At 40.4% G+C, this 24,149-nt stretch overlaps 1 protein-coding gene across 2 annotated transcripts in view; it reads right to left on the reverse strand.

The window, feature by feature from the left end:
- Pi4k2b (phosphatidylinositol 4-kinase type 2 beta) overlaps positions 1-17,635 on the reverse strand; it is a 33,718-nt gene extending 16,083 nt beyond the window's left edge. The window contains exons 1-7 of one of the 2 annotated variants that reach the window (XM_048364198.1): positions 17,196-17,635; positions 8,737-8,873; positions 6,729-6,929; positions 5,659-5,790; positions 3,443-3,596; positions 1,880-1,947; positions 398-497 (exon numbers count right to left, since the gene is read on the reverse strand). In XM_048364198.1, coding sequence (XP_048220155.1) covers positions 398-497; positions 1,880-1,947; positions 3,443-3,596; positions 5,659-5,790; positions 6,729-6,929; positions 8,737-8,873; positions 17,196-17,496 — 1,093 coding nt within the window. In that variant the 5' untranslated portion in view covers positions 17,497-17,635. The remainder of the gene's footprint in view (positions 1-397; positions 498-1,879; positions 1,948-3,442; positions 3,597-5,658; positions 5,791-6,728; positions 6,930-8,736; positions 8,874-17,195) is intronic. The other variant, XM_048364199.1, reaches the window with a different exon arrangement.
- Positions 17,636-24,149: the final 6,514 nt, after the last annotated feature.

Here is a 24,149-nt window from a genome sequence, read left to right on the forward strand (position 1 = left end):
AGTCTATTAGACTCTTATCTTCAATTAACCACACCTTCCTCCACCCAAAAGCTAGAAGTGAAAGTGTGGTTCAAGAGAGCTGGCCTTGAACAAACAAGCTATGGGACAGTGCCTAGGTAAATTTCATTTCCCAGTACCAGCATCAAAAAACAAACAAAGACCCAAATCCCTAAGTTACCAAATGCATTGGTCAAGGCTGATAAAAGAACAAAAATCAAACCACACACAATCATTCAAAATTAAGCAAATAATACACAGTTATTCTTTATTTCCATGTGCCTAGCACTGAGAAATATTGAATGATAGATGATGCTCAATTAACTCTCCTCTGTAACTTGTTTCCTTTCCATTGAGAATAGAGGTAATTACAGAATTACAGAATGTTCTAAATACTCACATGCCCTCCATTCATCAGGATGTTTAAAAGGAAATGCAAGGCCATTATCAATTGCAGCTATTTTAATAAGCAGTTCTTTATCATCAATCCAGTTTGCTTCCTAAAGAGAAGAAAAATATCTGTTGGTAAAAGAACGTATATAAATACCTTCAAGGACAAATTATTTTTTATAATTAGTGAGTTTTAAGGACACCTTCTCTCTCCAAAGCCCATAAAAATTTAAGTTTTTACCCAGGAAGGGAAAAGGCTATCTTAACAAACAGAACTTCATGAATTCTTTTCAAAGAAAAATTTGAATTATGGCTGAGTGCTGGCGGCTCATGCCTGTAATCCTAGCTACTCAGGAGGCTGAGACCTGAGGATCATAGTTCAAAGCCAGCACAAGTAGGAAAGTTTCTAAGACTCTTATCCCCAATTACCCACCCCCAAACTGGAAGTGGCACTGTGGCTCAAAATGGTAGAGCATGAGCTTTGAGCAAAAGAGCTCAGGGACAGCACAAAGGCCCTGAGTTCAAGCCCCATGACCAAAAAAAAAAAAAAAGAAAAGAAAATCGACTTTTGCTCAGTAATGGTTTTATTTTTCCTCCTCTGTAGAGAGCTTGAAAATATTAATACTTTTTAAAAAGTGTTAAAGTTAATCCTGGTTTACCTAATACTAAAAATATTCAGAAGGGGGACTGGGGATATAGCCTAGTGGCAAGAGTGCCTGCCTCGGATACACGAGGCCCTAGGTTCGATTCCCCAGCACCACATATACAGAAAACGGCCAGAGGCGGCGCTGTGGCTCAGGTGGCAGAGTGCTAGCCTTGAGCGGGAAGAAGCCAGGGACGGTGCTCGGGCCCTGAGTCCAAGGCCCAGGACTGGCCAAAAAAAAAAAAAAAAAAAAAAAAAAAAAAAAAAAAAAAACAAAGTTCTTATGCTACAATAATTGGGGCTGGGGATATAGCCTAGTGGCAAGAGTGCCTGCCTCGGATACACGAGGCCCTAGGTTCGATTCCCCAGCACCACATATACAGAAAAAACAGCCAGAAGCGGCGCTGTGGCTCACGTGGCAGAGTGCTAGCCTTGAGCGGGAAGAAGCCAGGGACAGTGCTCAGGCCCTGAGTCCAAGGCCCAGGACTGGCCAAAAAAAAAAAAAAAAAAAAAATATTCAGAAGGAACTGCGTTTATAAAATACAAATATGTCACCCAAAATGCCAGAAGCCTTCTTCATATAAAAGCAAGATAAAGTTGGTAGTTCCTCAGTTTGCTAAACTCTGGGAGAATTGCCTAATACAAACCAAGAAGAAAGCTGCCAGAGACGGTAAAATAGAAGGCAGAGTGCTGTGTGAACGGGTAACAGCAAGGACACTGTGGGAAGCAACAAGGCTGAGAGACCCACATCTACATGGAGGAGGACATGATGAAGAAAAACTTCACCTGCAGAGATCTTTTATACAAATTCACTACTCAGTTTCACTTAGTTAATGAAACTTTCCTTACCTGACCGTCCATTTCCTTTCCACATTTCTCCTTTTCATATCTGACTAACCAGTTGTCATTTCCCCTGTCTTTTAAAAAAGACAAAAAAAATATGAATTAATAGGTCTGGGTATCATAGTATACTGTCAAGAAGAAAGATCCAGTCACCTTTATTATTATTATTTTGTTTTTGGTGCCAGTCCTGGGACTTGAACTAGGGTGATGAGCACTGTCCCTGAGCTTTTTTTGCTAAAGGCTGGAGAGCACCACCACTTAAGGTCTACTTATAGTTTTGGTGGTTAATTGAACTTTCCAGCCTGGGCTGGCTTTTGAGCCAGAATCCTCAGATCTCAGTGTCCTGAGTAGCTAGGATTACAGGTGTGAGCTATCAGTGCCTCACCTCCTTATTTTTGAGTCACTATTTTCTGTATCTGGGTTTGTTACACTAGTTTTGATTTATGACAAATTTTAAAAGTGTAAATTTTAGCTAGCATTTATTGCTCTCTCTGGTCATGTATTATAAGTGCTTCATATGTGTTAATTCATTTAATCCTCATTGACTCCCTATAAGGGTGTAATTGTGAGAGCAGGTTACCAAAATCAATGCCAACTGCTTATCTTGCCAGGCCAATTGCCAAGCAGGCTCACCCAAAGTCAGCACAGAGCACTCCAAACTATACACTAACCATAAGAGTAACCTAAGTTTTAATTTTTAATATTAACCTAACATTAACCAAATTAACAAAGGTCAATCCAGAAAATGATGATGCTTTTTCCAAAGCTAATATAAATGGTAAGGAAACTTTAATTGAGAACTTCTCAAGCTTTAGAGTACACTGGAACTAGGAGGAGGCTCTTGAACGTAAGTCTGGTCCCAGGTCTGAGAAGATGCAGGTTTTACAAGTTCCTGTGCAATGCTGTCTGGAGAGTCCAATGAAAAGCTCTGGACTGTCTTATCACTGTTCACTTATGGCACAGAGCAAACAGAAAGTCTGATGTATTATAAATCATACTATCTGATACACGATGCCCAAAGAAGGATCAAACACAATTTACCCAATCATGTTTCAACATTTCATTTCATTTCTTTTTTCTTTTGTGTCAATTGTGAGGCTTGAACTTAGGGTCTCATATTTTCACTTGGGTTTTTGCTTAAGGCTGGAGCTCTATCACTATGCCTTCATGTCTGCCTTTTTGCTAGTTGATTGGAGATAAGAGAGTCTTACATCTCTACCAGGGCTGGTTTGAACTGTGACCCTCAGATCTCAGCCTCCAAAGTAGCTAGGATTACAGGCATGAGATACCAGTACCTAGCTTCAACATTTTATTTCCAGTATCTGCTTCTAGGGTCCTCTTCCCCCCCAGGGGATAGAACTTATCTCCTGGCCTAGGCAGGGCCTGCAACTAGACAAGCTCCCAGTACAGGATTACCTCAGCCCCTGGAGAATCAGTACCACAGGTGTTTTCCAAGACAGGAAGAGGAAGGAAACGTGTGTATCAAAATTGTATGACTTTGATTTCAATAACAAAAATTCAGTTTGAAAACTAACAAGAGCGGATGAACAAATGAGAGAACTTCAATACCTGTATTTCTGATGATGTAATCCAAAATAACTAATCTTTCAAATTGTGACTGAAATTGTTTTCTAATATTCTCAGGCAAAGGATCAGCTTCAAATTTCCTAAGCCAATATTCAGCCTCCTTGTAACCTTCAACAAATAACTGAAAGGAACCAATCTATAATTTTAAGAACTACAGTTAGAAAAGAAAGTACAAGAACAAAGGGGTTAAAATGTTGCAAAGTTTCTCAGCAGTACTGACATAAAATGTTCTATCAACACAGTAGCTTAACACTAATATAGGTAAGCCCACTTATCAACAAAACTATTTTTATACACTAATTTTAAAATAATCACAAGAACACACAGCAAATACAAAGTGCTCTCCAGATTCTGAAGGAGCATGGTGGTATTTTTGCATAATTAAAGAAGAGAAGCATGTGACCTCAAGGTGACACACTCAGCAAGAATGCTGCTTTCTAAAAATATTGGTTGAAATGAATTGTGAAGGCCAAATTGGATAGCTGTCCTGGTTACTTTATCTTCCTGAAGCAACATTTCAGGCTTCTTTTGCAGCATCAATTTTCTTTAAAAAACAGAGTGAGAAGTGGAGCTGTAGCTCAAGTGGTAAAGAGCCAACCTTTAGCAACAAAGCTAAGGGACAGCACCCAGGCCATGAATTCAAGCCCCAGTCCCGACACACACACACACACACACACACACACACACACACACGGTAAATTTTAAAAAAATTATCATAAGGTTTTTTTTTTAAGAACTAATCAGTTGATCATAACTTTTATAGAGACCTCAAGAAAAGTCCTTTCCTTGAATATATGTCCATTTTAAAGGCATTTTACAATTAAAATTACAAGTTAACATTAAGTTATTAAGGATGAAATATGAATCTCAAGAGAAGATGACACATAGGTAATAAGTAATCTACTGTGTTCCACAAATGCAACAAACAAATTATCAAAAAGAAAATCTATTCCTTATAAGACCTAATTTTTTTTTGTGTGTGTGTGTGGTCCTGGGATTCAAACTCAGAACCTTATATTTGCTAGGATATGCTAACATTTTATGTTATTATTCCCATGAGATTTTTAACAACTATAACTATCCCTTAAAGCATTTATAGTTAAGTACTAACAAATACAGAATAACTTCCTCCAGCCACAATTATTTCAACACATCATCCAAGGAAAAAAAGGCCTTATAAAATTTTCTAAAACTTCCTCCCTAGGTCAGGTACAGTGGTTTATGAGTGTAATCTCAGATGCTCTGAAAGTAAGGATATTGAATGGAGGCTAACTGGGGCAAAAAGAAAAAAAAAAGATTGTGATTTCATTTCAACAAAGCAAGCCAGATGTGGTAGCACTTCTAAAATCTCAGCTATGGGAAAAAAAGGCCTCAAGATGATCTGAAAAATAACCTGAAGAAAAATGGGATGAGGACGTGGACAAGTGGAGAATGTCTACTGAGCAAGCACAAAGCCCTGAGTTCAAACCCTACCAATAGTCCCCAAACCTCCCAACAGTGTCAAGAAAACAAGGAATAGCAAACCTTTCTGCCTTCTTGGAATACAATTAAAAAAAACAAAAACAATACAAAAAAACAAAGTCAGGCTCAAATTTTCTTCTATAGTTACCCTCTGTAGCAACACCACCACCATAAGCCATGTTTTTCCCATTCATTAGCCCTGTCCACCCTTGCTTAGGTAGCTCCTAGTCATCCTTCAGGTTTACTAGAAAGTGGTAAGAATAAACAAGATCTACCATGTGGTGGGTTGCACAGCCATGCACTGCTCAAGGTCTTAGAACTAAGAGGCTGGAACTGGAACCTAGGTTTGATTCTAGAAAGGCTTTTAGTCATTATTTCATAAACCCTTTAGAACAAATGATATCTTGCCAACTTCTACAAACTCAGCCTCCACCCACCTTCTTTTTCCTGCCCCTTCCTGCAGCGCCTAATATTGAACCCAAGGACCTGGACATGTTAGACCAGCACTGTACCACTGAGCTTTGCCCAGGCATCCCTCTTGTAACCTCTGAGAGCTTCCTGAATTTACAGCGCTCTCAGAAACTGTTTGTTTCCTATAAGATGATCAGAGAGGCGTCAACTTCGAAAAGGTAACCCTTTTCCATCCTATTCACAGCAAACAGCATGATATAAGGCCTGTTCCACAGAACTAAGGACTCATTGGCTACCTCTGAGTGAAGCTTATCAAAGTCACTTACCTTAGGAGGGAGTCCTATCCGATGGAACTTTCTACCTACTTTTGGCACTTTCTCTAAGGCATACTTTTTGCCTTTTGATTTTGCACGGTCAATTGCACTGTAGTTAAAGGTCTCACTGACAAGCCAGACCACCTAGAAACAGTTTAGAAAAAAGTGATTACAGCTTGCATTATATATAGTACTTCCATTCACACATACCACCAAATTCTGCTCATGTTATAAATGAGCAAAGCTTATTAACCCTCTGGTAAAGGTCCCAGAGAATTTAAAAGAGAAAGGTGAGGGGATTTCATAAAGCTCTTATTTCTTTTTGAAGGAGGTATAAAAGCAGCCTAAAATTTTTCAATAGTGAACAACAAAACAAATAAGAGCCTTGCCATGTAGAATTCAGACTGAACCTTTTGAGGAAGGCTTCAGGTAAAAATATATACAGGAAAACAATAGCACTACTGTAGGCACATTATCTCTACACAGAGATCCCAAATCCTTCTCTGCTGTTTTTTGGGTTTTGGTGGTTTTTTTTTTTTTTTTTGCCAGTCCGTGGCTTGGGACTCAGGGCCTGAGCACTGTCCCTGGCTTCTTTTTGCTCAAGGCTAGCACTCTACCACTTGAGACACAGCATCACTTCTGGCTTTGTTTATGTGGTGCTGAGGAACCAAACCCAGGGCTTCATTCATACTAGGCAAGTACTTACACGGCTACATTCCCAGCCCTGGAGCCACTTTCCTAGCCCCTGCTATTTTTTATTCTTTCTTAATTTTATTTGTTTTTGACAGGGTCTTGCTATGTAGTCTAGACTTGTCTCAAATTCCTGATCCTCCCACCTCCACCTTCTGTTGGGATGGTTACAGGTGTGCATCACCCTGCCTCGCTACTTTTCTGATGTCTAAATACTAGTCCTTGCCCCTCTTTTAGTTAGCCACATATAACATCACAAGCATAGGAGACAGGAACAAGGAACTAGTTTATCATGACAAGTTGGGTAACCAAAAAGACAACTTCAAGCTCTAACAAAGTCGGTGTTATTCAAGTACTCATAGAGTAGCGGCTATAGGTCAGAGGTGCTTTACCTTTGTTTTAGGGACAATGCCCAGGTGAAGCTTCTCATCCACCAGGGAGGCACCAGCTTCAGAAAGGTATCCCTGGTTAGGAAGCAGGCAGCCTCTGCCGAAGCAGCAAGGGCAGCAGATCTTATGAACATATTTGGTCCATTTTGGATTCAGTTGACCATAAGGTTCTTCTGATTTGGGCTTAAACACACCAATAATTTTCTATAGAGAAGAGTGGAAGTCTTAATGAATGACAGGAAAGTAAAACAGGCTCTGCTGAGGATGGGTGTCAGTTGGGAGTGTGAGTGTGAGTGTGGTTTTAGTAGTTCATATGCATGTGCAGAAACAGAACATCAGGAGGTTGAGATCTGAGAATCAGATCTCAATTCAGGGCCAGCCTGGGTTAACACAGTAGAGATTCTTATTTCTAACTAATCAGCAAAAGCCATGGCTCAAATGGTAGAGTGCCAGCTGCGAGCAAAAAAATCCAAGTGAGAACCTGAGTTCAAGTGTCAGTATGGAGAAGGCAGGTAAAAAGTGAAACATATAAAACCTCCCTTGCACAACTAATTTGTGCTAATAAAAGTCTTAAACAGGGTGACATAGATCAAGCTGCATTATATTTATAAAGTAATTTTTTAAATAGTAACTCCAAAATTTAAAAAGAAATCAAGATGCATTATATACACATTGACAAGTTCAACTGAAACCAACACCTTTGTACAACTATTTAAAGATAATGAAAGTTAAAAAATCTTAAAGAAGAGTAGAGATCTTATTAGGCTCTTATGTATGTGTGGACAATAAGCCACAAAACACAGTCTCATAACTATCAAGTAGGAATAAAAAATCAAAGATCCTTTTTTTGTTGTTGTTGTAATACCAGTTCTGGGGCTTCAACTCTGGGACTGGGTTCTGTCCCTGAGCTCTTCAGCTCAAGGCTAGCGCTCTACCAGTTAAGACAAAGTGCCACTTCTGGTTTTCTGGTGGTTAAATGGATATAAGAGTCTCACAGACTTTTCTGCCTGGCCTGGCTATGAACCATGGATCCTCAGATCTGCCTCCTGAGTAGCTAGGATTACAGGAATAAGCCAAAGGCGCCCAGCTACCTTTTAACTTACACCAAAGTTAAGTCTTAGTTAGGTTTTAGATTATTGTGTTCAAAATAAAGCATTTCACTGGCCCTCCCTCCCTTCGTTTTTGTTGAGAGGGTGGCTCACTATGTTGCCCCGGTGGATCCCCAACTTGTGAGCTCAGGTGATCTTCCAGTCTCAGCCTGCTGAGTAGCTGGGACTATAGGCACATACCTTGCACGCAGACATCTGCAAATATATACACTTCAAACAAGTACTAGGCTTCCAAATCACTTTTAAAATAAACTTTGAATCTTTGCCCCAAAAAACTTGGTGAAAAAACACTTTTAGAAAAGAAAGCATCAAGATTTGAAAACTTCTAGGCTAAGGAAGAAAGAGCCTTATCAGCTTCTCTCTTCTTGTCCAGAATTTTATTTTCCTTTATTCTTTTGTTACATTCTAATGTCTTCACACTTCAGGCTGCCCAGCCTCCTACCCTTGGTATAATGGCAGGGAGAATATTCCTAGGAAAAAAATATACCTTTGAAAAAACATTAAGCATTTGGAAATGACATTAGGCCTTTTAATGTTCATCAAATTTCCACTGTGCCTGGCTAATACGGCAGCAGGCTCCTATGCGGGCTCCTATGTGGTGAGGATTTTGCATTTATGCTTAATAAGTATAGAAGTAAACATAGGTATTACCTAAGTGTTTAAAACCAAGTATAATTATATCAGAACAGCAAAAGTACAAATTAAAATGGTCGGCTCTATTTCTCTAATGTAGCATGCTTTAGAAAAAAAGAAAAACAAAACAAAAAACCTCCTGCTCTTTATTTTGGAAGAGAAAGTGTAGATTTAATAGGAAGATATCGTGGGCCATTCAGAATGATTTCACATTTATAATGGTGTTTTCCAAAATTTTGCAATGTATAGTAGGTGTAGGAAATTCTCACCCTCTTAGGATCCTTCACAAAGTAACTTCCACTTGACCCTTGAGTGATTCTTTGTGGAAAAACTCCAATTTCGATTGCTTGCTCTGCTCTCAGTACAATATCAGCAAATTCTGGATCATCCAAGAATGAATTCATCTCTGAAATAGCAGAAGTAACTGCATTAAGACCAGCTCATGATACATAATAAGGACAAGTATGTCTGGATTAGATTAGTGGCTTTAGAGCACTAATGTATGAGAAAAGGTAATCAAGCATTGTATGGAATGCTTTGATTTTCTTGACTGAACCCAATCCTACTTTTCAAGTCCCAAATAATGACTTCCATTCTACTTCAGCTCTAACTCCAGTCTTGCCTCTGACTACTAGTACCTATAGACTGTCCAGATTTGCAATGTAAAGCACCTCCTATGACCAGAGGAACACCTCTGGTACTCAAGACCCAAGCCTCTTCATCCCACAAGCACCTATCAGGTGCTGATAGACCACGGTGCCCTGAGCTTCACATTTTCATGTCATCCCTTCTTGACGACCACCAGTGGCTCACATCTGTTACCCTAGTTATTAAGTAAGCTGAGATCCCAGGATCGAGGTTTGAAGCCAGCCATTGGACAAACAAATCCAAGGGACTTATTCCCAATGAACCAGCCTATCATGGTGACATCCCCCTGCTCACCAGAGTCACTTGGGAAAACCCAATCTGGCTAAACCAACCATCCATTCTATGCCTTTGTTGGGGCAGCTGAACTCCACAGGGAAACAAACATAAACCACTTTCTCTCTCCAAATTCTCCACATTTCCTCTCTTATTCTCTCGGCAGATGAGCTATCTATTTCACTTTGAAAAACAGTAAGAAAAAATGACTATCAGTGCTAGGACCATAATACTGACCCTTTACTTGACTGTGGAATGCCCCAGGTCCAATTCATACTCCTCCTCCTCCTTCATTTCACTGAGACTTTTTCTCAAGCCTCAATTCTACCCTGAGCTCCAGCTACTGCATTCAACATCTGCATTTGGATGTTAGTAAATGCCCAAACATTACTGCCCTAAGCCCAATTCCTCATCCTTACCACCCACCCACCTGAAGGCCTTAGCCCTGCTGCTGGAACTTCAAAATCTTACAGTTGCTTAAATTCCAAATCTAAGAATCACCAGTGGTTTCACACTAGGCATTAACCTTCCAAACCACCAGCAGGTAGTGTGGGTTCTACCTTAACCAATATTCAGGTCTTAAACTCTGATCTCTCTAAAAGTACTTAGAGACTCTGGTCTCCTTATGGGTCTCCCTTTCACCCCTTTCTTTCTAAACTCAACAAGGAAGCTGTGGCAATCCTTTACAATCATATGCCTTTGTACAAACAGCCCAAGGCTTTCCCATATCATCACTCAAAGAAAAAGTCCAAGTCCTAATAACCACTAACAATCTTACCCAATTGCTACTAGCTTGCCTCCATTTGATTTTTCTACTTAGCCCTTATCTCCTAAAGTACTGTGTAATTTAGATATTTTGTGAAGGATACGCAGTCAAGGATTTTTTTCACTGCTGTCTTCTTGGAACTTACACAATTCCTGGAACAAAATAAGCACTCAATAAGTACTTGCTGAGTGAAGTATAATTAAGCATTAAAAAGGTAGGTAAGCCAACCAAAACCTATTTACATTTGCATTTGGGAGGTATTTCAAGACTTAAGGTGCATAACTATGAAAATTCCAAACATAATCAATTTAGACTGAAATAAAACATTTTTTGGAAGGGGTGCTGGGGCTTGAACTGAGGGTCTCACATTCTTGTTTAGCTTTTTCACTTGAAGGTGGTACTCTACCCCTTGTCACCCCTCCACTTCCTGGATATTGCTGGCTCATTGGGAATAAGTCTCTTGGATTTGTCTGTCCAATGGCTGGCTTCAAACCTCGATCCTGGGATCTCAGATTCCTGAATAACTAGGTTAACGGTGGCTGGCTAGAAATAAAACTCTTATATACTTAGTTTTGAAAGTTGGTGCTGGAAAAAAAAAAGCCAAAAGGTATATTTACCTTAGAAGAGTATTACTTCAATTGATATGCTCAGTGAAAATCATATCTATCCCTCAAAAACGCTCAAGAAGGATGTAACGTCTTCCTGTTGACTTGGAAGAGTGGGCATATAAATGTAGGAATCAGTAACTATTGTCATTGGTCTAGTCCAATGATTATGCCAAATCAGGGATTACAGGCAGTCTCACTAATTGCCCACGCTGGCCCCAAACTTACCATCCTCCTGGGATTATAGGGCTGTATGAACACTAGGCTCACCAGAACAAATTTGAAGTTTTTGTTTTGTTTTGTTTTCATTTTTGTTTCTGGTAGCTGTGGGGCTTGAATTCAAGGCCTGGCCGCTGAATTCCAGGTGCTGTCCCTGAGCTTCTTTTATTCAAGGCTAGCGCTCAGCCTATTCCAGTTTTTTCTAAGTAATTTATTAGAGATAAGAGTCTTGCCAACTTTACTGCCCGGGCTGGTTTGGGACCATGATCCTTAGCATTTCTGTCAAATAACACTGGATGTCCTCAGCCCTGTGGTGACACAGTATCCTCATCCTTAGCATTTCTGTCAAATAACATTGGATGTCCTCAGCCCTGTGGTGACACAGTATCCTCCCTACAGGAAAATTGGTATTCTTCTACTTAAAGATGGTCTAGTTTACTTATCAGTCTACAAAGGCACCTAAAAATACTGAGCTCAGGGCTGACAGTGTGACTTAGAGGTAGAGTGCTTGCCTAGTCCAAGCCCCAGGAATGGCCAAAAAAGAAAAGAAAAAACAGGTCCAATTATCTCATTACTGTCAGAAAAAAAAGGCTAGGAAGTGAAGGTATGATTCAAGTGGTAGAATGCGGGGCTGGGAATATGGCTTAGTGGTAAAGTGCTCGCCTCGTATACATGAATCCCTGGGTTCAATTCCTTAGCACCACATATATAGATAAAAGCCAGAAGTGGTGCTATGGCTCAAGTAGAGTGCTAGCCTTGAGCAATAAGAAGCCAAGGGACAGTGCTCAGGCCCTGAGTCCACGCCCCAGGACTGGCAACAAAAACAAATAAGTGGTAGAATGCCTACCTTGAGTGAAAAAAAAAAAAAGAACCAGATGATGAGGCTGAGTAGTTCAAGCCCCAGTAGTGGCACACAAGAAAGAAAAGAAAAATGACTTACGTGTTAACTATTCTAAAATCAAAGCAATGGGTAGGCTGTTTTTCCTTAGATGACCCATTTACTGACAATTACATACTATATTTCTGCATTGTGCTTACGAGAATGTACTTGGGTGATGAGTTTAACTTGGGGGTGGGGGGAGCCCAGATATTACACTGCTTTGGACAAGATGTACTATGGATGGTCTGATGACTTGTTGTCATCTGGTTTTTAACAGATGAGGATACAGTGAGCTACATTTTGTTTCTGCAGTCCCGAGAGTCAAATGCAGAGACTTACACAGATTAAGCAAGCACGGCACTTCTAAGCTACTCTACTCTAGCCTGGTTTGGATATTTTTTTTCCTATTAGTCTTATGGTCCCACTTTTAAGGAATAAATTATAGTGTTTGGACTGTGTCAGAAAATACTCAAAATTATTTTCTAAGGAGAATCTCAATTTTACCTCTGTACATTTCCTTTGGGTCACGTTGAACAAGAGATGATGGTGTTCTAGCCAAGTTCCAGCATATTCAGGTTCCCTACTTTTCACAAGCTGGCAAGCTCACCCTCTGAATCTTTCCTTAACATTTCAAGCTTCCTTCCCATGGCTAATTCTTACTCATTCGTTCACAGTTACAATTCTACAACCAAATGATCTAAGTTCCAGGAGGGCAGAGTTCTTTGTTTTGTTTCCGATGTAACCCATGTGCCTAGAATTCATTTGTAAACTGCCAGGAGTGGGGGCCATGCCTGTGATCCCAGCTCTTGGGAGGCAGAGGCAGGAAGATCTCAAGTGCAAGGCCAGCCTAAGCTACATACCAGCATTCTGGGGGGGGGGGGGGGGAAGGGGAAAGGGAATGAAAAGAATGAACAAACTATTCTCTGTGTTACTCCTAGTTCTTTGGAAAGCACAGGTTAGGAGCCATTGTGTAACCCTTTTCTATTTAGATGAGTGCAAGTACTCATGGTAGCTTACCAAGTTTTCATTTCAAAGAAAGAAATCAAATGAACTCTTCCTGGGCTGGGAATGTGGCTTAGCAGCAGAGTGCTCGCCTTGCATGCTTGAAGCTCTGGGTTCGATTCCTCAGCACCACATACACAGAAAAGCCCGGAAGTGGTGCTGTGGCTCAAATGGTAGAGTGCTAGCCTTGAACAAAAAGGAAGCCAGGGACAGTGCTCAGGCCCTGAGCCCAAGACCCAGGACTGGCAAAAACAAAAACAAAAACAAATGAACTCTTCCTCCTTAAGAATTAAAACTGCATTTCACCTACTAACCAGAATATTTTCTAGAAGAAAAGTTTATGTGGACAAGTGCAGTGAACTGATCCTTGACTCAGGGGGTGTTGATGCTAGTCAGCCATTAGGTGGTCTGCAGGCCACTTTGCTAAACCTCCCCAGCTCCCTACATTTAGGGCACAGCTCCACAAGTCTTTGGCCTCAGCTTTGCCTTCAGAGAACACAGACAACAGTCTGCTGGAACTGTTTACTTTTTAAAGGAGGAATGAAAATTTGAATTCAGGCCCCATATGAGCTACACTTGAAGTCCTTTTTTAGTACTAGTTATTTATCAGAGCATCTCTTGCCCTTAAACCTGAGGCAAGCCTCAATCCCAGTGCTCCTCTAACATGTCTCTTTTCTACCTAGATATGAAAACTGTTTGTTTTAAGCTATGTGGAGATAGGGCTGGCAACCACAGGCTGCCTTCCACTGCTTCCTCCAGGTCTTAATTTCTACTGGCACCCAGCAGGTACTCAATTATTTGATGATGGGTCTCTGTAATAAATGGAAAACAAAGCTGTATTATAAGCACTCTTTCGGGAATGACCTCCAACTCCTCATTGCTTACATTCAGAAGCTCAGTTATAGTAGATTACCCAAGACGTAAGGAACATCTATCTATTCTTCTAAACCTTCCTCTAAATTAAATCAGATTGGCAAGGTCTTGAACCTACATTAAGCAACACTGTTAACATCAGCTATTAGAATATCCTCTACTGAAAAATGCTTCAGGGAAGTCATAAGCACTAGCCCTAGGGAATAAATCACTTTTAATACAAAGTTAATGTTCAGCACACAGTCACTTCTCCAAAAGAATGTATGACAGGTTATCTTTTCTTAGTTCTATTTTGGTTCAAATAATTAATTTGTTTTAATTTCATGAACACAGTAATTGTTTTCTTTCGTGTTAGCTATTCAATAATCTTTTGTTGTTGCTGTTTTGGTTTTTTTAGATTAAATCTCAATATGTTGTCCAAGCTGGCTTGGTTCTTGCTAAGTACTGTTCAGGCTAGCCTGGAACTCACAATTCTTCAGCCTTTCAGCTTCCTGAGTGCTGAGATAACACATACCTATCACAGTGCCTGGCTCTGCCTCTCAGCCTTCTGAGTACTGGGATTACAGGTAGGTGTCCATATCAAATCTGATGTACACTTTCTACTAATATTCCAGTCTCCATCTTACTCAGTTCATTATTTCTCCTGTTCACCTTTGTTCCTTATTTTTAAATAGTTTAATCTTGTTTGTACATCTATCATGATTGTGACTTAGAAATACACTTTCTCTTCTACTTCGGTTGATCTTTGTGAATTCCTACTCTTCTCTGTTTGGCACTCCTATTTGTTCAAGGGTTTATTAACTGGAACCTTGGAGAAATCCCTTTATCCTCCTTGCTTTCTTAAATGAGAATGAAAAACAGTACTCACTTCATTAGGTTAGTTATGAATATTTGTGATGTGCACAGAACTATGCCCAGACATCTAGCTGCTACCTAAGCATTGGCTATTATCATCTGACTCATTACTATCTGACTCAATGATGAAAATAACTAGAGAAAGAAAAGCTTCAACCTTTCAACTTTGATGTGGACCTAACAACTAATGCTATGGTTTACGCTCTTTCTGGAATTTACCAACTGACTTGTTAAAAATAAGGATAACAGGAGGAAGGGTGAACAAATACAATCATGCTATTCAATACTGTGGAAAATGACCTACATATATAACTTATAGGCAGGGATGGGAGGGGAAAATGGGGAAAGTGAAGGAAAGAGTAACATTGACCAAAGAAAGAAATGTACTCTCTACCTGACTTATGGAATAGTAACTCCTTTGTGTAACACCTTAGTAACATTGAAATTACACTAAAATAAATACAGGGAACATTCTTCCACTGGCTAAAGCACATAAAGTTCCTGTTTATATAAACAAAACATGATGTTATTAACCTAATCTCCATGATATCTTGGAATTAAAGGTGACTTCACAGAAACTTAATGACAAAGGACAAAAAGGACATTTTTTAAAATTATACTTAAAAAATCTACTGAACGTTTACTCACTTGTAAACTTTTCAGGTAGTTATTTTAAATGTTTTAAGCAGTTTTTATAGTTCAAAATGATTTTAAAATCCTTTTAAAAATAAAGCCTCCAGAACAGCCAAGACCTAACAGTCATTTTATAACAAATATGTATAACAAAACGGAAAAAGGTCAGGACCTGGAAAAAGAAGAACAAGGCTTAGTTCTGGCTTTACCACTTCCTGGGTATTTGACTCTGGGCAAACCACTTACCCTTAAGTTCTATGAAGTCATTACAGTGAGATTCATTCATTACAGTTTTGTTAATTTTCAATTCTTACAACAAAGATTAGGATCAATGGCAACTAGCATGCCCTGCAGTTGAGAAAAAAATTTTAATGTACACAAAAAATCTTAGCAAATTATAAATGCTAACATACATATTATCATCAAAAAGGTAAGAACTCTCTAATAGTCCATTTGCATTGTAACTACCATATATATACTCTATCCTCATTTTAACTGCCTATCCAAAAAAATAAAATCATCTCACTTTCAAACAACAAATGCACTTTAACTCTTTTTTAAAAAAAATCTAGTCTCTTTGGGGTAGAAAACAGCAAGACAGCCATATGCATCTTAGTTACCTACAGGCTGGAATCGCCAGTTTAGTGAACTTGGCCCATTGGTGCCCTGGCTCCAACTTGGTTTGCTTTCTGAAGGGTAGTAGTGAATGGCAGCCATTTGCTCACCTAGTGGGAGCAGACAGACACACACACCTTCTCTATAGACTGCTCCCTTGGGGGGGGGAAGGGGAAACTAAGGGAGAGGGGGAAGGTCTCAGCTTTTGAATATTTACTGTGACTACAAGTTTGCTTAGAACTACAAGGGTCTATTCTGTCCACAATTCTTTAAACTGATAAAGGGACATCAGCATACTAGTATCAGAACCTACGGTGGGGAGGGGGGAAGGAAAGGAGAAAAACAACCACTTCAGGATAACTAATAAAATCTACCTTTTTCTGCTATTTTTCTTAAACCATCACACGTAGCAATACTTCAAGAACAGCTGTCCACACCATCTCTTTGCTAACAGATGTTTATCACATGAGCTAGTCCAAGGATGACATCTCTGAATCCATTCTAATACCAACAAGTAAGTGATCATCAACGTTTTGGTTTGTGTTTTTGCTTTTTTTGTTTTTTGTTTTTTACAAACTAGCCCGTCTCATCTCTAGCTGGGGCTCACAGAAATCTGTCTACTCAGTTTCCACCAAATGAACCTAACTTCATTCCGCAAAGCCGAAAACTCACTTGTTATCAAACTTGCCACTAGCATGTCTACTTTCCACCAACTTTCAAAGACGTTCCAGTAAGTTTCTCTTGCAAAGGCAATCGGTCCACTTTAGAGGGAGAGTTTTGTTTCTTTAAAAAAAAAAAAAACCCGCATACAGAAGCAACTCAAGAAATAAACTTCGCAAGAGTGTCACCAGCAAAGGGTGCAACGGCCTCTGTCCCCGGAGACAAACGTCACAATAACGTTTAGTATTAAAGGGCTCAGAGCGTTGTCCCTGTGGCCAATGGATGCTCGTTCTGTATGGGTTGTTTTTTCCTGCTGTCATCCACCTAACAAATTTGTTAGTGGGAAAACTGTATCATTTCAGAGTTCTTCGTTCAGAACTCAAGTCCAAACCTGAGCGAACTACCGGCGTTTGATTAAGTTTGGACTCATATGAGGGATGGGGGGGGGGGGAGGGAGAGAGACAGGCAAGCTAAACTAAGACCAGAGTTCAGTGACAATCACCGGCGTAGGGGGAGCAGCCTAGAGCGGCTGGAAAGGCGCCCGTGGGCCCCGGGCGGAGTCGGGGGTCCCCCACGGGGCCGTCCGGGGAGGGGTGGGGAAGGGGGGCTCCTTTCCCGCCAGGCGGGCGCGGAGTTCAAGCGCGCCGCCGGGACGCGCAGGCGCAGGCGCACGCGCGCGGGGCGGGCGGCCGGTCGCACCTGAGGTCGCGAGGCGGTTCCGCTCCCAGTCGGCGGTCGAGCTCCCCGACGCCCCGAGGTCCCGGGACAGGCGGCGGGACGCGTCTCCGGGAGGGGCCGGCGAGTCCCCGTCGCCCGCCTCGCGGAGGACAGCCACGCCTTCGTCTCCCGCGGCCTCCAGCAGCCGCACGGCGCTCCCCGGCGCGCCTCTCCGCGGCCCGGCCCAGGCGATGCGCGGCAGCAGCGGCTCCCGCTCCTCGTCGTCGTCCTCCTCCCGGCCGCCCGCCGACGCCCGCCGGCCCGACTCGCGGAACTCCGCCATGGAGAATCCTCCTGCGCCGCCCGCGCTCAGGCCGGATCAGAGCGGCCAGGTAGACGGTTCTGATCTCCTCATCGCGGGCCACCGCGGAGCGGCCCCCGCGCCCCGACGCCACCTCACCACGTTCACAGGCCGGCCAGCCGCCCGCCCCGCCCGCGCGCTCGCCACACCCGCGGCCGGCCTGCCCCGCCCCTCGCTCGCCCTGATGCTGGGCTGGCGCGTGCGTAGAAGAGCCCTGCCGCCGGGGGGCGGGGATTCGGGTGGGCGTGGCTCCGTGGCGGGGGCGGAGTCACAGGGGGCGGGGCAGGGGGACGTAGCCCTCTGCTTCTAGAACAGGTAAAATGCACTGCAAGGGTTGATGTTTTCCCCTTCCTGAGTCTCAGGGTTCCTTGGAGATGTCCCCCTAACCTAAGTTGTCTTCTAATTTGAACTCAGGGCACTGTCCCTGAGCTCTTATACTCAAGGCTAGCGCTGCAACACTTGGAGCCATAGTGACATTTGCAGTTTTTTGGTGTTTGATTGAAGATGGGTCTCACGCTTGGCCTGGCTTTGAACCGCGGTCCTCAAATCTCAGCCTCATGAGTAGCAAGGGTTACACACGTAAGCCACCAATGCCTGCCTCCGGACATTGTTAAGAGTGGTAGTTTATATTTCTTTTTTTTTTTGTAACTCACGTACCTAAAGGTTGATGAATGTTTAAAACCTTTTTACAAAGCCCCCTTTGGATCCATTTTCTGTTTCCTCGTTCACTGCTGTTTTGCTCTTTATTACTTGAAGTTTGAGTTCTTTTTTTCTTTCTTTCCTTTTGATAGCTTGAAGAAGATCGCATTATGGGCTGAGAGCTTTTCCATTTTTAAAAGAAAATAATACATGTAAAGCTATGAGTTGCCCTCTCTGCACTGCTTTAGCTGCCTTCTGTTTTTGATACATTGTGCTTTCATTTTGACTCAGCTGAAAAAAAAAATTTAATTTCTGCTATGATTTCTTTGACCCACATTTTTTATTTGTATTTATTTTTAAGAGCATTTTTTTCTTTACTGTCAAAGCGTAGTACAGAGGGGTTACAGATTCATATGTAAGGCAGTGAGTACATTTCTTGTTCAACTTGTTACCTCCTCCCTCATTTCCCCCTTTCCCCTCCCCCTTTCCCTCTCCACCCATGAGTTGTACAGTTGTTTACACCAAATGGTTTTGTAAGTATTGCTTTTGGAATGGTTTGTCTTTTTATCCTTTGTGTCTTGAATTTGATATTCCCTTTCCCTTCCCTAGTTCTAATACCCACATAAACAGTATCCAGGGTATTCAGATGAGATACAGTGATGGGGGGGGGGGCGGTGTATAAACACAGGGAGGGAATACAAGAGAAACAAAACAAAACAAACGGGAAAAAAAAACCAAAAGGTACGGTGTCACACGGCATGTTGCAAATAATTACAGCAGTGACAAAACACTTGTTTCCATAACGTGGAATTGATTTCACTTAGCATCATCTTATGTGATCATATGGGTGTAGCTATTGGGCTATTTTGATCTTTTGCTATGACTAGCCTAGTCATGTACTAGCTATTCCCTATGAGGGACACCACAGGATTTATGTTTCTTTGTTACCTACATTTTTTAGTGTGTTGTTTAATTTCCAAATATTTAGAAGCTTCTAGAGAGTTCTACTACTGCTTTTTTCAAACATCTGTCTTATAAAATGTATTGACGTATTTGCTAGCCCAGCATGTTACATAACTTGGTATGTCATGTGCACTTTAAAAGAACGTGTATTTTCAGTTGTGTGTTGCTATCTAGTAATTCATCCTATAGATATGAATTCAAATAAGTATTATGATGTTATTTGGATTATCTATATCCTTATGGATTTTTGTGCAGTTTTATTACTAAAGTTATTATAATTATACTTATTAGTAAATTTATCTGTTCTTTAATGAATCTTTGCTTCATGCATTTTGAAGCTATGCTAATAGGTGCATGCCCCGAGTTTTTAATGTCCTTAGTGGTCTGTGTCATCCTTATGATTTACCTTCTTAAAATGTATTAACTGTTCTTGTCTCATCTAATACTCTTTTTTTTTTTTTTTTTTTTTTTTTTTTGGCCAGTCCTGGGCCTTGGACTCAGAGCCTGAGCACTGTCCCTGGCTTCCTTTTTGCTCAAGGCTAGCACTCTGCCACTTGAGCCACAGCGCCACTTCTGGCCATTTTCTGTATATGTGGTGCTGGGGAATCAAACCCAGGGCCTCATGTATATGAGGCAAGCTCTCTCGCCACTAAGCCATATCCCCAGCCCCTCGTCTAATACTCTTGACTTGAAGTTTATTTTGTCTGATATGTAACATAATAATTCTCTTCTTTGGCTTACTGATTGCCTTAGACAAGTTGTTTTTCACCATTTTAAGCCAACTTGTGTCTTTATAGTTAATAATATATAGATATAATGATATTTGTCTATCGATCCATATCTCTATGTATTTATGTAATAGTTGATAAAATCCAGTTTCTAAAGTATGATATATACAGATTACAGTGGTATAATTTCATTGAATAACAAACTTACAGTTTAACAAAATGAATACCAGGAAGCTGAAACATGTAGAGGGTGTAGGTGGGAGGGACAGATGAGTGGAAAGAGGAAAGAAAGGTGGGGGGGGGTGGAGGGAATCCAATCTGGTAATGTCTAGCCTTTAACTGGAATTGTTAGTCCATTTACATTTAATGTAATTATGTGATTAGATTTTGCAATATTTCTTCCATGTATTTAATCCTTTTTTTCTCTGCTTCTCCTCTGCTTCAGTGTTAATCCTGTATTTCTGGTTTCTACTTCTGTGGTTTTCTTCTTGAGCTTCTTGTAGCTGTAGATGAATTTTTTCCCCAAAAACTGAGGGAATACTTAATATTTCTCTCAAGTATTTTTCTGTCCCATTCTCTTTTTCCTTTCCTTTTAGGATTCCTATTATATGTATGTACAATTCTCTTTTTGTTGTTGTTGGTTGTAGGATTTGAACCCAAGACCTGAGCACTGTCCCTGAGCTTTTTTTAAAGTTTTTATTATAAAACTGATGTACAGAGAGGTTACAGTTTCATACGTTAGGCATTGGATACATTTCTTGTACTGTTTGTTACCTTGTCCCTCATACCCCCTCTCCCCCTCCCCCTTATGTCCCTGAGCTTTTTCACACAAGGTTAGCACCCTACCACTTTGAGCCACAGCTCCACTTCCAGTTTTCTGATGGTTAATTGGAGATGAGTCTCACAGACTTGTCTTGATGATACTGGCTTCAAAGTGTGATCCTTAAGTCTCAACCTCTTGAGTAGTTAGGAGCCTGTGAGCCACCCCTGGTGCCTGGCTTGCTAGATTCTTACATCTTTTATTCCTATGGTCATTAGGTCTGTACCTACCTATTAACTTTCTCAATAGTTTTTAGTTTATCCTCTTCAGATTTTGTAGTTTCTCCAAATCTACTTTATGGTCACTGATCGATCTCTCTGTCTCTGTCTCTCTTTCTTTTTCTTTTTTCTTTTTTCTTTCTTTTTTTTTTGCCAGTCCTGGGGCTTGAACTCAGGGCCTGGGCACTGTCCCTGAGCTTCTTTTGTTCAAGGCTAGCCTCTACCACTTTAGCCACAGCGCCACTTCTAGCTTCTTCTGTTTATGTGGTACTAAGGAATCATATCCAGGGCTTCATGCATGCTAGGCCAGCACTCTACCACTCAGCCACATTCCCAGCCCTCACTGATCTTTTGATTACTTCCAACCTGCTCTTAGCTCACTCAGTGAATTTTTCATTTTAATTTCTTTCTTTTTTTTCTTTCTTTCTTTCTTTTTTTTTTTTTTTTTTTTTTTTACCAGTCCTGGGGCTTGACCTCAGGGCCCAAGCACTGTCCTTGGCTTCTTTTTGCTCAAGGCAAGCACTCTACCACTTGAGCCACAGCACTACTTCCGGCTTTTTCTATGTATGTGGTGCTGAGGAATTGAACCCAGGGCTTCATGTATACAAGGCGAGTACTTTACCACTAGGCCATATTCCTAGTCCCTTCATTTTAATTTCAAAGCTTGTACTTTTTAGTTCTAGAACTTGGGGGTAGCAATAGGAAGGAGATACTGGGAGAAAGTAAAAGAAGGGGTGACATTGTCTAAAAAAGAAATATATTCTTTACCTGACTTATGAAATTGTAACCTCTTTGTACAATACTTTAATAATAATAAAATTGTATTTAAAAATTTGCTGTTTCTGTGCTTAGATTTCCCATCTATTAATTTGTTATATTAATATATTCCCTTCACTCCCTGAATATATGTATAATGACTGTAAATGTCTTACATCTCAGTTATATTTGAGTCAGTTTCAATCTGTTGCTTTTTCTCTTAACTATGTATTAAACTTTCTTGTTGGCTTTACACATCTCTGAGTTTTCTGTTGTATCCTGAATATCATGGATGTCATACTCTAGAGCCACTAAATTCTCTTATCTTTCTCTCCTAAGCTTTGATTTGTTCTAAAAGGTAATTTGTTTGTGTAGAGTCAAATCACACCTCAGATTTCTGATAATTTCTTTCAACAATCCAACTGCCTCATTTCCTGGACTCAGCCACTCCTCCATGCAGCACAGCTCAGAAGTCAAGCAAGGATTTCAGTATTTTTTTTTTTTTTTGTCTTTTCTTTTTTGGTACTGGGGATCAAACCCAGGACGTTGCACTTGCTAGGCAAGCGCTTTGCCACTGAGCTACATCCCAGCCCAAGCAAGGATTTCAGTAGAGTGTAAATGCAGATCCTAGGGCCCTTTACCTCTCTGAATCTGTCCTTTTCAGGACTTCTCTTCTGCTTTTTCAGCTGCAATGAGAAACATGGGCTCCATCCACTAACACCTTAACCAAGTCTGGACTGGCTTTCTGATTGGGCTCCAGCTACCTTTCATAGTACACACTAGGAAGTGCCAGAGGCAAAATGTATAGACAGAAATATCATGTTTTTACATCCTTTGCAGAGTAACCATCCCTTCCATTTCTGCCAGCCTGAGTTTGATTGTTTCCTAGTGTCTTCGAGTAATTGTTTTTCTATTTTGTTCAACATTTGTGATTTTTATCCATAAGGGGTTAGTATGGTATAATGTCCTAAGACATGTTTTATTACAAATGCATCTCTTAGTAAAATGAATAGTGCTTTCTTTTTCTCAGTTTGTGAGTTAGTAGAGAAATATCACATATCAAGATGCGACAGAATTCAACATCAATTCTATTCACAGCTTTGTTTTTTATAGACAAACACTGAGAAAATCGATCCAAATAAATAGATGGATAATGGAAATGTTTGGCAATGGCAAAATGACTCAAGTCTTTTATCTTCTTCCAAAAAAAAAAAAACACCATTCTACAGTGTTTTACCATCGAAAATTATTTCTTATGTTCAGACACGGCATTTGGGACCTTCTCTTATTTGACTCGTTTGCTTTCTTGTTTTCCAGGATGTTTACTAAAATGGCTTTAAAATGACATATCAAAAACAATAACAGCAAAGAGTTACTAAATTATTAAGAATTATACCATAACTCTTCCTTTTCAAAGCACTTTATTTTTAACTCGCAGCTAAAGAAATAGAAATATTAACATTTATAGGCCTTTTTGCTGATAATCATTTTTTTTGCTAAAATATTTCTATCCTGAGCTCCCAGTGTATTTTTCTGTCAAAACTTGGAGTAGCAAATTTGTTTCATTCAATATGTGTGTAGTTGTAAGTTAATGGGCAATGCCAGACTTCATTATCAAACCACTCAATCCAAGTAGACTTATAGTTCACATAAACATTTAAAATACCTCATATATACATACATACATACTGCATATGAATTCTGAACACTCAAACACAGGCCTCAATGTAGTGTATCCAATGTCATTACACCTCAAAGAGTTCTCTTTTAACAAGAAATACTGTTGTTACTTTAGAAGGCTTCTCCAATATACATACTTGTTTTCTTTTTTCTTCTCCTTTCCTTTCCTTGTATTTCTTTCTTTTAGTTTTTCTTTTTTTCCTATAGCAGGATTTGAACTCAACTGCACATTTGCTCAGTTTTCTTGTTCTGCTTGTTTGCTCATGACTGGTACTGTACCATTTGAACTATGCCTCCATCCTTGCCTTTTGTTGGTTACTTGGACGACTTTTCTACCCAGACAGGCTCTTGCTACTCTGGATTTTAGCCTTCTGAGTAATAAGAATTATAGGCGTGAGCCACCTGTTCCTGACAGTGTCTGGTTCTGATTCAACATTTGTTTGCACACATCTCTGAAGAAAGAACCATTGGTAGATTCAAGATGGGTGTTCTCCTGTACTGCCATTCGCTCCTGGCATTAGTCATCCAGAGTTAATAAAGGCTCACAAGTTAAAGGCTCAATCTCCCACCAGATTGTCCCCACTCCAGAGGCGAGCCACCCTAGCAGGCCCTTTACACCTGCTGGAGAAGTAAGTGTATGCTTGGCAAAAGTTTTATGAACAAATGAATCAATGACAAATTATATTTAAAAGAGTCATAAATAAATTCTATAGGGGAAACCATCACCCTACAATTTTTCTGAAGTAAGTGTATGCTTGCCAAAAGTTTTATAAACAAATGAATCAATGACTAAAAGTATACATAAAAGAGTCATAAATAAAATTTGATAGG

Source organism: Perognathus longimembris, chromosome 16 (genome assembly GCF_023159225.1).
Source record: "Perognathus longimembris pacificus isolate PPM17 chromosome 16, ASM2315922v1, whole genome shotgun sequence".
In the NCBI taxonomy this organism is placed as follows: Eukaryota; Metazoa; Chordata; class Mammalia; order Rodentia; family Heteromyidae; genus Perognathus; species Perognathus longimembris.